This window comes from Panthera leo, chromosome E3, assembly GCF_018350215.1.
Source record: "Panthera leo isolate Ple1 chromosome E3, P.leo_Ple1_pat1.1, whole genome shotgun sequence".
In the NCBI taxonomy this organism is placed as follows: domain Eukaryota; kingdom Metazoa; phylum Chordata; class Mammalia; order Carnivora; family Felidae; genus Panthera; species Panthera leo.
The window spans coordinates 7,736,610-7,751,768 of NC_056694.1; the positions used below are offsets into that span (position 1 = coordinate 7,736,610).

Below are 15,159 nucleotides of genomic sequence, written 5' to 3' on the forward strand. Positions count from 1 at the left end.
TGGAAGCTTCCTTCTCTGTCCAGTCTCTTGGCCTACTAGTGTGGTCCTCTCTCCCTGTCCTTCAATCTCAATAAAGTCTGAGCCTCAGTCTCTGGTTTTCCCTTTGCAGCTCTCTGTGCAGATTTCCCCTCTCTGACCCAATGGCTCCTGTGTCTATGATGTGTTCCCACCCCCATCCTGGGCTTGGCTGGGTTCCCTTGGAAGAGGAAAGTTAGCCCAAACAGCAGTGTGTCATAGGGCGAAGGACAGTGGAGAGCCAAAGGGTGGGACTATGGGCAGCAGGTGGTGGAAGAGGAAGGAACAGAGTAAGGGAAACATGTATGTGTGGAGAAAGAGGTGGGGTGGAAGGACCCTCAGCTGAACCTGCATGTTCAGCACAGCCATCCCAGGGCTAGAAAGTTCCCACTCAGAAGAGGAGGGCAAGGGACCGAGGGCACCCTCTTCAGAACCTCAAAGGCCCTAGCCCCAAGCTGCCTCTGATGGAGGGATAAGCAATGGAACTTCCTACCTTCTGTGATACATATCTGGAAAATGGGGTAGTAAAAAGCTTACGTGGCGTTTAGAGTGATGAAACAACCTGCAAATGAATCCCTCTGTTCTCTCATCAATACAGGCACTTTCCCCACGGCCGCATCCACTTCCGCTGAGCTTCTCCCCAGAGCAGGAGTGGCTCACACTGCTCTCAGCAACTCCCCACGCTCCAAAAGCACAGCAAGGTGGCCACTCACCATCCCCAGCAGGGCCTCTCCAGCTGCCAACAGTAGGGAACGCACACTTAAAATTTCCACCACCTCCCCCTACTTTAAACCTATTTCTGAAGCAGTGCTCAAAACTACAGTCAAGACCAACACCTCAACCATCCTGATGTCCAAGTTTGTCATCAAGGTTGAAACCACTCCACCCACCCTCATTGTCTCCACGAGCACCATAAAGTGTATCAATCCCACCAGCCTTATAATCACTACCGCTTACCCTGCCACCACCTGCATGACCCCAACTACCACCAAGAGACTCACCTCTGCCATGATCTCTCCTCCCATGACCATTACCACTCTGGGGAAGATGCTCACAGCCATGGCCCTCCTCTCTTCCTCTGTCCCAACCACGCACACAAACTTTCATATGCCCACATCCTCTACAACTGGTAACACAAACAGGATTAGCCTGACCACAGCAAGCATTCATACAACCAGGTGTCTTACCCCAATAATCACTTCTACCTCTAGTGCCCCTTCTCTAACTGCCACGAACATCTCGGCAACAGTAACTGATCACAACTCTTCACCCATCGCCAGCACCATCTCGATTATGACCACCACTTCACTTCCTAACACCACCGTCACATTTAAAACTGCCACCACTCATGATCCCACACAAAGTGTATCTGCTTCCACTGAAGTGACTGCCACGCTAAGGACACCAACAACAATCGCTTTGGAAACAATGAGCTCCACGGAAATGAAGCTTACTCTGATGAGTGACACCGGCAGGGAAACTCTCATGACAGAAACTCCTTCAACTTCTCCAGGCATGTCATCAATCACCCCAAGAAATACAACTGTTTCTGCCACATCTACCACCTCTGAAACCACCCTGGAACCCACTACCACCCACATGACATTCACAACCACAGAACCACCCTTCTCCACTGCAGCCACTACACACACCGGGAAGACAACCATCACACCTCATGCCACACCCCCTGGAAAACCACACTTATTCTTACACAGGACATTTCCACAGTGTCTTTCATGACAGAAATTACTTCTCCTCCCACAATCGCATCATTAATTACTCCCAGGAATACAGTCAATTCTCTGACATCAACCTCTTCTACCCCAGTGACCGCCAATCCCTTGACATCAGCCACGAGTATGTGTCTGTCTTCTCCACCTGCCCCATCCACAAAACCAGTCTCCAGTTGGATCACAAACATTACCCCTATATCTACCTTGATTATTCCTCCCTATAACCCACACCATGTCCACCCCTACATCTCCCACTATTACTGACACCATAGCTGCAACTGAAATCACCACTCCTGTCAACACTTCCACCATTGCCACCTTGAACACAGCCTCTTTGCCCACTTCCTCCACTCTAGAAACTGCCTCCGCTGCTACTACAATCTTGGTAACAACAACCACCCCTAAAATACCACACAGTCCTCCAGGAGTCACTTCTTCAAACATCTACTCTACAGGAAGCACGACCACATCAGCAATAACCCCATCTCCCACCACTGGTACCCCGAGGTTAGCCATCACCATAAACTCATCCTCTGTTAGTACAGGCATGCCTGCCTCAACACTGACAACCATCACCCCCACATCCAGGGGTACCAATGGTTCATTCATTACCATTCCTGACCTCACCTCTACAAGCACTGTTTCCAAAATGTCCACAATCCCCATATGTATCATCCCATCTCCCCCAGCCGCCCAAAATACAGACACAACATGCAGTGTCATCACAACCTCTTTCACAAGGCTTACTATGGTGCCCATGCTCACAAGTACCCACAGCACTCCCCCTCCCACCCTTGCTACACACACTCCAGTTACATATGCAGGCTCATCTTCCACGTCTACCAGCAGCAATGGGACCATTCGGACAGAGAGTACTACCTCAAATGCAATGAGCACAAATACATCACACACAAATGCTAAATCCACCCCGGCACCCACTACCACTGACACACACACAACATCCCAGACCACAGGACTACCCTCTTCTACTAGATTTACTACATACACAGGCAAGGTGACTGTCACACCCTCTCATGCCACATCCACCTGGAAAACCACACTTACTCATACTGGGGATGTTTGGACACAGTCTCTCACCGTGGAGATTACTTCTCCTCTTGCAACTGCATCATCAATCACTCCCATGAATACGGTCAATTCTCTGACATTTATCACCTCTACTCCAGTCACCACCAATACTGTGACATCAGCCATGTGTATGAGTCTATCTTCTCCACCTGCCCCAACCGCAGTCAGTCTCCTCTTTGACGACAAACGCTACCCCTTTATCCACCTTGATTACTACCTTCCCTAGTACCCATGCTGCATTCACCCCTACAGTCACCATGGCCACAACTGAAATCACCACTCCCACAAACATTTCTATCTCTGCTACCTTGAACACAGCCACTTCACCCACTCTCTCTGCCCCAGAAACAGCCATGACTGTTACTAGAATGTTGGTAACACCCACCCCCACAATATCACACAGTACATCTTGTGTTTCTCCTACACTTTCCCTACTCTGAGTACATCTACAAACGCGCTAACTACTTCTTTCGGTACTACTATTTCCTTTTCAATATCCACAACAATAATGTCCTCTTCCCTATCCTCCGCCAGTGTAAATTCAATGCTCACGACCACCCCTAACTCTCTTCGTACATTCTCACCTCTCTCTAGCATGGAAAATACAGGGACTTCTGTCACTGCTTTCACTACTCTTTTTTCATCCGAAACTACAAGAACTTCTCCAACCATGTCTTCTCTAAAAGACCTTTGCGACTGAAACAACCACCACTTGTTTTATTTCTTCTACCACCCCATGTCCAGAATCTATATCTGTTACGGTAGTGCCTGCCTCTCCCACTACTTCATGTATGGAAATGGGTCCAAGTAGTGAAGTTACCTCGATGCCTAACATCCCAATGTTAGTGTTCACCTCTACTACTGAGATGGCTACCTCCCCTAGTTCCACCAGTATGACAACTGTGTTTCCTAGGCATACGGACACTTCTGCTTCCGTTCTGGAAACTCATCCTACCAACAGCATAATGGATGCTCCTAGTTCTATCAGCACTGGGACTGTCCCCAGTTACACGGTTTTGATAAGCACTCAAAGACCCACCAGTGGAAGCTGGATGAGCACCAATTCTGTAACCGTCCCACATATGCCTGGCTTCATGAGCCTCCCACTGACCATGAAACCAAGCAGCAGGTTTCCAACTGCCATGGTGACTTCAATCAAGTTGACTCACTCCACCCCACCCACCATCAAGATTCCAGAAACACCGGTAGTCATCTCTCAGACTACCACCACCCTTATGTCACCCAGGGCAACTTCAACCACTACTCAGATGACCACACAGTCTAGACTGACTACACCTCAGGTTGGACTTACTGCTTCCCTGTTCCGTCTTCTCTCTCCCCTAATAAATTTCTGTGTCGCCAAGGGCAAACCCTATCTTGAACTTCCCTTTCTTACTGTGTTGCCCAGGCAACTGTGACCATGGTGGCACCTGGATGCAAGGCCTATGCCACTGCCCTTTGGGGTTCTCTGGGGACCACTGTGAGCTCCAGGAGATCAGGTGCCAGAATGGAGGTAAATGGGATGGCCTCAAGTGCCACTTCCCTAGCATCTTCCATGGCTACTGTTGGAGTTTGTGGTGGAAGAGGTGGATCTGGGAGAGTTGTCAGAGCCCTGCCTTTTGCACTTTCTCCTGGGAGGTGCCACTGGCCCTCTCTGGGCCCAGCCCTGCGGTTACCTGTTAGTATTCATGCCATCTTGCCTAATTCTGCCATCCTTGCCTTCTCTCTCACGCTCCCCTCTACCTCACCTCATGCCTCTTTTTCACCCTCACCTCCAGGAGGTGGTTGGGCCACACTCCTTCCTGTGGTCTCCTCCCAGCCTGGGCTGCTCGGAGCTGTATTAACTTCTAATTGCCACTGTAACAAATTATTACAAACTTAGCGGCTGAGATAATGCAAATTTATTATCTTACAATTCTGTAGAGTAGGAGTCTAATGTGAGTCTTACTGGGCTAACATCAAGGTGTCGGCAGGGCTGTGTTCTTCTCTGAAGGCTTTAGAGGAGAATCCATTTCTTTGCCCTTTTCAGGTTCTGAAGCCTCTCACATTCCTGGTCTCAAGGCTCCCTCTCTCCATCTTCAAAGCCAGCAACATTTCATCTCTGTGTCTTTCTTTTTTTTTTTTTTTTTTTCATTTTTTTTAAGTTTATTTATTTTTGACAGAGAGAGAGGCAGAAAATGAGCAGGGGAGAGGCAGAGAGAGATGGAGACACAGACTCGGAAGCAGGCTCCAGGCTCTGAGTTGTCAGCACAGAGTCTGACGCGGGGCTCGAACTCATAAACTGTGAGATCATGACCTGAGCTGAAGTCAGATGCTCAACCAACTGAGCCACCCAGGCGCCCCATCTGTGTCTTTCTTTTGTAGTCACATTTTCTTGTAACTGATTCTGACCTCCTGTCTTTCTCTTCCACTGTTAAGGACTCTTGTGATTATGTTGAGCCCACCCAATAATCCACGTTAATTTTCCCATTTTAGTCAGATGATTAGCAATTTTAATCTACATACAATCTTGATTCCTCCTTGCCATGCAGCATAACATATCCAGAGGTTCTGGGGACTAAGATATAGGCATCTTTGGGAGCCATCATTCTGCCTCCCACTGAGGCAGACAAGGGAGAGACCACAGGTCCGACTGCTGTGCCTCCTTACCTCTAACCTTTCCCTCACCTTGGCACAACTTATCCTAGAAGTCCTATCACCTTTCCTCCTACCATTCATTCAGTCTTCAGGGAACATGGAGAGGAGTGATGGGATGAACCTCTGGATTGTGGTGGTGTCCATGGTGGTGAAGTGACCAGAACAGGGCATATTGTGCGCAGACACTGTGGGTGCTGAAGGGGATATGGAGGTGTCTGTTGACCAGGAGATCTCCCCTGACCTCAATGACAACACTTCCAAGGCCTATGAGGATTTCAGCGACACCTTCTGGGATCAGGTGACGGGGAAGGGGAGGGAACTCAAGGATTTTTCCTTGCGGTTGAGCTTGGGCATCTGGGTACACTCAGGTCACGAGGTTCAGGTGCAAGTGGAAGTGCAAGGATCCTGGCATTTCGGATGCAGAAGATTTACCAAAATGTGCAGGGATTCAAGGATGTGGAGATCCTGTCCCTGAGGCAGGAGACCCTTTTGGGGCTGTGTTGGGTGGGGGAAGGAGAATGAAGGGTGGGGGAATGGAGAAGCCATCCTTTCCTTTTGGAATCAATCAGATTTCAAAAAGAGAGAGGTGGAGGTAGGACATAGGGGAGCTAATAACTCCATGGGGAATTTTTTGGATCATTTTCTGTAGTCATTTCTCTGTAGGAGAGATGCCACCTTCCTTTTGAAGCATGGTTGGAAAGAGAGAGATTACATGGGACATGCAGGGAGGTGGCGCATAAAGGCTTATGGGAAGCCTGGTGTCTGGACAGTAGCTGGTTTCTCTCTGGCTGGCACCTGGCCTGCTGAGTGGTCAGCCCGAGTGAGGCAAAGTGCCCAGGAGGGCCTGGTTTGATAATGGCTTGATGCAAGGCAGGAGAATGTCAATCATTCCTTGTCCTGCCTTCCAGGCTGACCAAGTCAGGGATGCTGGTGGGTCCTGAAAATAATGTGTCTGGAATCCCAACTCATTGCCTCTGCCTTCCTCTCACACCAGCGCACTTGTGGTTGGTCCTGGAGGTGACCTTCTAAAGACCTATGTGCCCCAGGCCTGGGCACCTTGTAAGACACCCAACCTTCTCAATCCCCTCAGGAATGGCAGCATTGTGGTGCCCTTTAGCCTCCAGCTGGAGAGCGAGTATGAGAAGGTGAAGACAGTCTTGAAGGAGGAGCTCCACAATGTCAGCCACAATGGGGACAGCTGCCAGAGTGAGTAGAGTAAGCCAAGACCGGAGGGAGGGGTTGGGGCAGAGCCACCAGCTTGGAGAGGAGCCTCTGGGCTCCGGTGCCAGCCCTGGGGTAGGTCTACAGCCAACTGGGCCAAGGATGGGGTCAAGGAGGGGCTAGTCCGAACCTGGGTGCTGGGGAAGACTCCTTGAAAGTTCTGCTCCAAGTTTTCAGGATGGCTGAGGATGCTTGCTTATTCGGGGGAGATGAGAGAGGCAAGAGTCACCTTCCCTTGCAGCCCCTCCACATGTCCCCCACAGTGGCAGAGCCCTCTCTGCCCCTCCCCAGGCTTCCCTGCTCTGCTTCCCTGTTCCTGACCCTCTATTTATTTTTTAAAGGTGTGTGTGTGTGTGTGTGTGTGTGTGAGAGAGAGAGAGAGAGAGAGAGAGAGAGAATGAGCAAGCAGGGGAGGCGCAGAAAGAGGGAGACTGGGAATCCCAAGCAGGCTCTGCACTGACAGTGCAGCTCAATGTCATGAACTATGAGATCATGACCTGAGCCCAGTTCAAGAGTCCAAGGCTTAACTGACTGAGCCACCCAGGCGCCCCTGTCCCTGACCCTTTAACCTCCATCAATTCCACCTGTGCCTGTGTTCCCCCCAGCCCTGTGTTTTAGGCCTGACTCCATCAAGGTGACCAACGACACCAGGAAGGAGCTGCAAAGGGCTGAGTGGCCCCCAGAGGTCGTGACTCTCCCACCGCGGACATCTGCCCATTGACATTCTTGGGGAGGAGGGAAGATCTTTCAGGAGGCAAGTGGTGTGGCCCCGGCAGGGCTGCCCTTCCTGGAGCTTATTAGCTTCTCACCTGAGGACCAGCAGGGAAGGTGAGGGTCTTAGGGGCCGACCCTCCCCTCATCTAATCTCAGGGTCCACTCCATGACGCCCCACCCTCGGAAACGTAGTTTCTCCCATCTGTTTTCAGCGTGATTATAACCAGGCCCCTGAATAGAGTGGATGAGGTCCTTGTCTCTCTGCACCCCCCTCCCACCTCCAGTCATCTGTCGCCGGGCCACTGCCAAAGGCTATGAGGATTTCTTCTTCCCCTCGGTGGAGGAGAACCGGCTCCGCTGCGTCACCAAATGCACGTCGGGCGTGGATGGCGCCATCGACTGTCACCAAGGCCAGTGCCTTCGGTCCCGCTCGCCGGTGAGACCCTGAGCACCCGCGGGAGCCCCACCCCGGGCCCCCCCCCCCCCCCCCGCCCACCTGCCGGCGCCCGCGGAGTCCAAGTATGTTAGCCGACCCGCCCAGATGGTGGTGAGGGTCTGTGACCTGTGACCCCCTGCTCCAGCTGCTTCTCCACGGACACGCGCTGGTTTTCGGGCCCGCGCTGCGAGGTGGCTGTCGCCTGGAGGGCACTGGTCGGGGGCCTGACGGGGGCCGCGGCTCTGCGGCTGCTGGCGCTGAGCATCTTCGTTGCCCGCTCCAGCACAGCCGGCGGAGGCGGAGGCAGGGGAGCGCGTTGGGGGTGGGCGTGAGGGCGGCAAAGGGGTCCCCGCTGGGGCGGTCCTGCTCTGCCAGCGCGTCGCCCCAACTCAGGTCCTGGGGCGGCGACGGATGTGGGATGAGGACACTGTGGGGACGTTTTCGGACTTGGGCTTGGAGGACGAGCGAACAGGTGAGTCCTGCCTCCCGGGGAGGGGGGCAGAGGCCTCCCTGGGCGCCACTGCGGGCCAGGGGAGGACCCAACTACCTCCCTTGCCCGAGGCAGACACGGACCTCCTGCCGGGAAGCTTGAGTAGCCACTTCCCTGCCCCCCCCCCCCCCCCCCCCCCCCCGGGAAGGAGGCGCAGGTCCTGCACGCGCCATCCCTACAGGGCAGGCACTGGGCACAGGAGCCCCCCTCCCAGGCCTTGCTTTCCCCACCCTTCCTTCCCTTCTCTTTTCCTGCCCCTTTCTCCTCTCTTTCCTCCTGTACTCCCCCCCCCCCCCCACCCCCCGCCCGACCTTTTCTCTCTCTCTAGTCAAGGATGAAAACTTCCAGGTGGCCTTGGAGGACGTGGACATCAATGTGAGCGTGAGGGCGCCAAGGGGGGATGGTGAGGAGCTCTCCCAGATCCAGGTCCAGAAGCCCTCCCGCCAGCCACCAGGGCAGGGGCCGGGCTAGGACCAGGAGGCAGTGGCTTTCCAGCCAGTCTGAGCAGGGTGGCTCCCTGTTCCCACTCCCTCTTTCACACATATTCTGTGGCGGGTGCACATCCAGAGACCTGAGGTGGCCTCGTCCTTGCTGTGGGCCCTGCGCCTTCCCCTCCCCCCCTGCCTACCCTGCCCCCAACGGTGGGAAGGAACCATACGCACCGCATCCGTTTTGAGAGACGGCCCGAGGACTCGTGCAGCGCCGTCTCCCGGTTACCTTGGGCAAAATCCGACCAGCCCCGATCCTCATCCTTCTCCCAGCTTGGGTGAAACCTGGAGACCCGGTTCAAACCCAGGCTCCTCCACTGTGGGACCTCGGGCAAGTCAGTAACTTCTCTGAACCTGTAAAATGAGTATAGCATACTCGTGCTGATACCTTGAACGATTGTTGCGAAAACTAGATGTGCTCCGGCAGATCTCTGTCCCAGTGCACCTTCCTGTGTCCCCACATGCTTCAGGGGTCTCGGACCTCAGTCTCTATTCTCCTGTGCATCTCCCTATGCCTGTTCCCCACCCGCAGCTGGAACCACCCTCCCTCCTGCTCCCTGTGGAACTCCTTGCCGCGTCCCTTGCCCCCACCCTTAAATCTCCCCCTTGTGAACCCACTGCTTGACTCACTCCATGCCCCAGCCCCCAGCCCCGTCTCCCCCAGTTTGTCCCTTCCCCTGTCTTTATGACTTCAGCCCTAAATTCTTACCCCTATCCCAGTGCCCCCGTCCTAAATCCTCCCTCCTCCCCCGACACCCGGTTTCCAGTTATGTACAGATGTCCCCTGCCTCTCAGGTCCCCCGCTGCTGCTTCCCAGGCCCTGGTCTCCTGTTCTGAGGCTCCATTCCTTCTCCCTCCCAAGGACACTGGACCCCGGTTTTCCGGGGCCTCAAGAATGAGCAGAAGTGGAGCCCTGAGATGGAGAAGCCCTCTCAGCTCCTTGGCCTCATTCCTCTCTGTCTCCCCTGTCCCCTCCCATCCTTCCTCACTGCTCCCCTCTCCCTAGCCTCGCCCCCATCCCTGCAGTAACCTCAGGGGCCAGAAGTCCCCAGCCTTCTCTGCAGGAACATCTCAAGTGCAGACGGGAAGTCTGCCAGGCTCCAGTTCTCCCGTGTGAACACAATATGGCATTTCTTGTAAAAGAAGTTGCTCTGTGTCTTTCTGCTTCTTATCTCATGGCACCTCCACTTGGAGAACAGGGACTTCCAGAGGATATGTGGGAGGGCCTGGGAACACCGGTTTCTCCCAGCAAGCAAGGAAGGCATCTGTGGGCTGTCCTCAGGGCCATGACTTTCCTCCTCGAGCTCGGGGCCTGTTTTCTTAGAGAGTAGGTGGCTGGGGGAGCCACCAGTTCAGCAGCAGGTGGGGGCCTGTTGGGTTTATCCTCTGTGCCCTTCCTCCCTTGACATAGGAAGGTCAGGGCTGGGGCGGGGGGCGGGGGGCGGGAGGCCCAGGCTAGGTCAGCTGCCATTTGCACTGGTGGGTAAATCTGGTCTCCCCAAAGATCTTGGGCCTCCCCAAGCTTGGGTGGCAGATACACTCACGCCAGAGTTTGCCATGCTTTGGCGTGGGCCCTCCCATTCCCACTATTGTGGGAAGCTGGACTGGAGCTGAGGGTGCTTGGGGCTGACAGAATGAGGTTCTCTGGGTAGGGGTTTGGAAAAAACCCCTGAGATCTTTGCCCTGGACAGGAGAGGGACCGGCGTGGCTGGGGGTGGAGACCAGGACCATAAAGCCTCAGGTATGAATGGGAGCCCCACCCAGGAGAAGGGTTGGTGGTTGTGAGCCCCGGGGGGGTGGGGGGGAAGGCACTGGAAGTTTGGAAGGGGCCAGCTTGAGGTGGATGATGGAGAAGGAAGGCTGGAAGAAAGAGGGGCTTCTCAAGGGTGGGGTGCAGGGTCCTTCACTCAGCCTGGCCTGTGGCCGGCCGGTCCCGGAAGGACCGTCACTCGTCCCTCCATAGTTACCCTCTCCCTGCCATTTCTTGGCCCCCACCCCTTGGTAACCGTCAGACACTCTTCGCGCCTCTGGCCTCCAGTCCCTCCCTCTCACTCTGCCCCACCCATGACTCTGGCTTCCGCTGGAGAGACCCTGGCTGTGGGCGGTCAGCTTTCCTGGAGTTAGACGGGAAGGTAGATAGGCTGCCCTTTGGCCAACTCCCTGTGGTCACCACACACCATCCACCCAGCCCCATCACCGCACCCCTACTCTGGGCCAGGCGTTGACCTTCCCCAAGGCAAAGATCTCTGGGGTCCTTTAAATAGCTGGATCCCTCCCTGGGAGCTCTCATTTCTTGGTCCCTCCTCATGAGGGAAGACCTTGCGTCCAGGGCCCCATCGGGAGATGCTGGTGATCTGGATCCTGACACTGGGTCTCTGGCTCTGGGCACCTGCCCCAGTGACATGGGGTGAGTGAGACCGGGGCTGGCACTCCCTGGGGGGCCAATGCATGCTGGCCTCAGGCAGGGTTCAGGTGGCTGGCTTCCTCCTTTTCCCTCACTCCCTTTGCAGGGGACGGGGCTGCCAAAGAGCTGGACCTGGGCTGTGACCTCATCTTACCTTTGGGGGTGCTAAAGGGGTCACTCTGGAGACATGTGGGTCCAGAGCAAGGGGCATGGCCTGTGTTGTGCAGTTGATGACCTATGCCAAGCCCTGACCTGGGGGCTGAAAGGGGGCTGGCCTCCCCCCGTCTCCCCTCTCCAGCCTTCCCCCTGCGGGGAATGGGGACTTTTTCTTCACCTGGATGGTGGCTTCTGCCTGCCTTCGTCCTGTGGCCTGCATCTGCCCGGGAGGCCGGGTCTTTCCAAAGAGTGGCACCGAACGGGCTGTCAGCCCTGGGGGAAGGAAGGATCCAGCATTTAGCAGCTTCTCCCTTGTGTGGGAAGAGCTCAGGAGAGCCTGGGAAAGCCCCTCTAGTTACAAATGGTTGGAAGGCTCGGGGCGGGGGGGACACAGGTTCTGGGTCCTTGTTGAGCCTGTCATGGCCATTTCTCTGGGAAGCAACTGGTTTCAAGCTGATTTCCCGTGGGGTCCCTCACCAGAGCAGACTTTCTGAGCCCCCACCCCAGAGACCAGGAAGAACCGGAGGGAAGGGGTGGGCAGGACAGATGCTGGGGTGAGGAGTGCTGGGGGGAGTGAGCCCAAGGCCCCAGGTAGAAGAGGGGGCTTTTGAGTTGAAGGCCCTGTAGGGTTGTGGGAAGGGGTGGCGAGTGGGCAGGGGGAGATGGGGAAGGGAGTCTTTGGTGCCCTGCAGGGCAATAGTGAGATAACCCACGCAGGGAGTTCTGAGACGTCCCCCTCACCAACACGGGCCCTTAGGCGCCACCATACCCTCACGTACCTGCTTCTCCCCTGCCTGGACACCTTCGAGGCCCAGAAGCGCAGCCCTTGGGAGTTGCCAACGGGAAAGGATGAGAGGCTGCGGGTGTGAACTTTGTGGATTTCAGGACACCAAGAAAGTACATTAATGATAGCTATATTAGCTTTTAAAAAAATGTTTATTTAGTTTTGAGAGACACAGAGAGAAAGATAGAGTGTGAGCAGAGGAGGGGCAGAGAGGGGGACACAGAATCCGAAGCAGGCTCCAGGCTCGGAGCTGTCAGCACAGAGCCCTATGCGGGGCTCAAACCCATGAACTGTGAGATCATGACAGGAGCTGAAGTCAGATGCCTAACCGACTGAGCCACCCAGGTGCCCCATATTAGCTTTTTTAAAAGAAAGTTCATTTATTTATTTTGAGAGAGAGCGTGTGCATGCGTGTGCGTGTGCGCGCGCACACACACACACACACACACACACACACACAAGAGCAGGACACAGACAGAGGGAGAGAGAGAATCCCAAAGCAGGCTCCGTGTTGTCAGTGTGGAGGCTGATGCCGGGCTTAATCCCACGAGTCATGAGATCATGACCTGAGCTGAAATCAAGAGACGCTCAACCGACTGAGCCACTCAGGGGCCCTTATAGTTTTCTTTCTAATTTGCGCCTTCCTCTGGGTACTCCAGTTCACTGTGAGGACTGATGAGGTTTTGGACAAGCAAACAGTAGGGAGAAGGAATGCCAACCTGAGAAGGTAGGAAAAACACCGGGACAGGGCTGTGCAGGGGACATGTGCGTAGGAATGCCCCAAAAGTAGGGGCGCCTGTGCGGGAGGGCGCGTTGGGAAAGTGAGGGAGCGCCCCTGGGTGACCAAGGCATTAAAGCCTGATGGAGGCTTTTGGACACCAGAGGACCTCTGTGGCCTGAGCAGGGTGGATTGCCCTGCCAGGGAACACTCTTGTCTTGCCCTGAGAGCCATCCTGGCGTGGCTCCAGCCGGGAGCCCCCCTTTGCCGGATGATGGGCTGTGGGGGCCCCGGGAGAGGCTGCCTTAGAGCCTGTGTGAGTGAGAGGGCAGGAGCCTCTTTCTGGTGCTTGACGGAGGTGACCATGGAGATTCTGGGGGTAGCTCTCCTCCAGACCCGGGGCTCGGGGGTGGATGTGAATAGGACACAGTCTAGAATTCTCCATTCTCTAGGAGCTACAGGGACCACAAAGACCACACAATGCTGTGGATGGACTTGAGGGTTGGAAGCCTGTGTCCTGTTTCGTGTACACGAAGTTCTAAAGTGTTCACGGGGAGGGTATGGGAGGGAAGCTCCTCGGGCTGGCTGGGGGACAGGGTAGAAGTGTGTGTTGTGGAGGGGCTGGGACCGGGGCCTGAGGGGTCAGAGCTCTGTGGCCTAGAAAGATGAAGGCGGAAGTAGAAACGCCCAAGCACAAAATCGAGAAGAGTGTGGTGAAGCTGACAACAGATTTGTCCACAGTAGACAAAGGGACAACCTTTGAAACTTGCCTGGAATAAATTCGAGCAATTAAAAGGAAGTGTTTTACACGGACGGTAGTAAACTTACTGAGCAAACACAAGAGGCCTGCTCTGCCTGGGCAGGTGCTCGGTGCTCGGGATGAGGGAGGATGAATAAGCCAGTTTATAGTCAGGTTTATTAGATGGCACCATGGAAACAGTACAGGAAGGACCGCCACCCAAGCCCGGTGGTGCTGGAGCTCAGAGAGGGGGCCGTGACCGAGAAGGGCAGGCGGGGTCCCAGAGGCTGCTTCCGCCCCGGGGCGGATCGTGGAGGCCACAGGGAGAGGTGGCATTGAAGTTGCTAGCTGTCGAGCGGGACCAGAGGACACACTGACACTCAAAGGCCTTAGATCAATTCAGAATTGCCAAAGGCATACCTAACCATGGAGAGAATTGGAGTATCGATACAAAAATTCCTTGGGCACATGGGGAGGCCTCACTGAGCCTGGGGTCTGGGCATTATATTAATAAACTGGGCGGCTTCAAACAGCAGAGATTTATTCTCTCATAGTTCTGGAAGCCAGAAGTCCAAAACGAGGTAGCTTCAGGGCCTGGTCCCTCCAAAGCCTCCAGGGAGGGATCCTGTCTTGCCTCCTCCAGCTTCTGGTGGCCCCGGCGTTCCTTGGCCATGGTGGCATAACTCTGATCTCTTCTCTCATCTTTGCGTGACCTCCTTCCCTGTGTGTACAATCTTCTTCTCCCTTCTCTCCTAAGGATATGAGTATTTGGATTTAGGGTCAGCCTTAAGTTCAGGAGGATCCAATCCTGAGATGCTTAACTTGATCACATCTGCCAAGACCTTCTTTCTTTTTATTTTTTATTATTTTTTAAGGTTTATTTATTTTTGAGAGAGAAAGACAGTGCAAGTGGGGGAGGGGCAGAGAGAGAGGGAGCCACAGATTCCGAGGCAGGCTCCAGGCTCCGAGCTGTCAGCACAGAGCCCAATGCGAGGCTTGAACCCACAAACTGTGAGATCATGACCTGAGCTGAAGTCAGATGCTTAACCGGCTGAGCCACCCAAGGGCCCCTCCAAAGACCTTCTTTCCAAATTAGGTCACATTCCCAGGGGGCTTTGGGGTTAGGACTGCCACATATCTTTTGGGGGCAGTGGGGGATACAATTCAATCTGTTCCACCAAGCTTCCACGGCAACCAGAGCAGCTGTCTTGTCTTCAGGGAGGCTGTGGGCAGGGGGAGGGGAGAGAGCTGGGGCGGCTTGGCCTGGCCTCAGCCCTATTGCCACTCTGCCAGGTGGGATCGGCCTTAGAGAAAAGGAGACAGGCCCAAGCCACTGAGCTCATGCATGGCAGGGCTGAAAGTGCTCCCGGGGCTGGGTGACCAAAGCACATCCCAGTGGCTCCACACTCTTTCTCTTGTAGAATCTTCTAGAGGGAGCAGTGTGGTCAGGGCAGGCATCATTCATCTCCCTTTTCCAGGGGGAAATGGACGTTTGGAGAGGGTAACTGCACGAGCTCCTACAGCTGTGTAGTGGC

The 15,159-nt window shown here is 54.7% G+C and overlaps 2 protein-coding genes across 2 annotated transcripts; both read left to right on the plus strand.

Annotated features, from left to right (window-relative positions):
- Positions 1-1,174: 1,174 nt before the first annotated feature.
- On the plus strand, positions 1,175-3,063 carry LOC122210282 (mucin-3A-like). Its single transcript, XM_042922905.1, has one exon. It carries the CDS (start codon positions 1,981-1,983, stop codon positions 3,061-3,063), a length of 1,083 nt encoding a protein of 360 aa, XP_042778839.1. The 5' UTR covers positions 1,175-1,980.
- Positions 3,064-3,190: 127 nt separating this feature from the next.
- MUC3A (mucin 3A, cell surface associated) lies at positions 3,191-8,806 on the plus strand. The gene is given in 13 exon segments (XM_042922906.1): positions 3,191-3,207; positions 3,279-3,519; positions 3,521-4,131; positions 4,238-4,395; positions 4,398-4,431; positions 5,655-5,771; positions 5,891-5,950; positions 6,565-6,689; positions 7,301-7,347; positions 7,675-7,845; positions 7,962-8,171; positions 8,239-8,317; positions 8,664-8,806. Coding segments are annotated over 13 exon segments (2,013 nt in total).
- Positions 8,807-15,159: the final 6,353 nt, after the last annotated feature.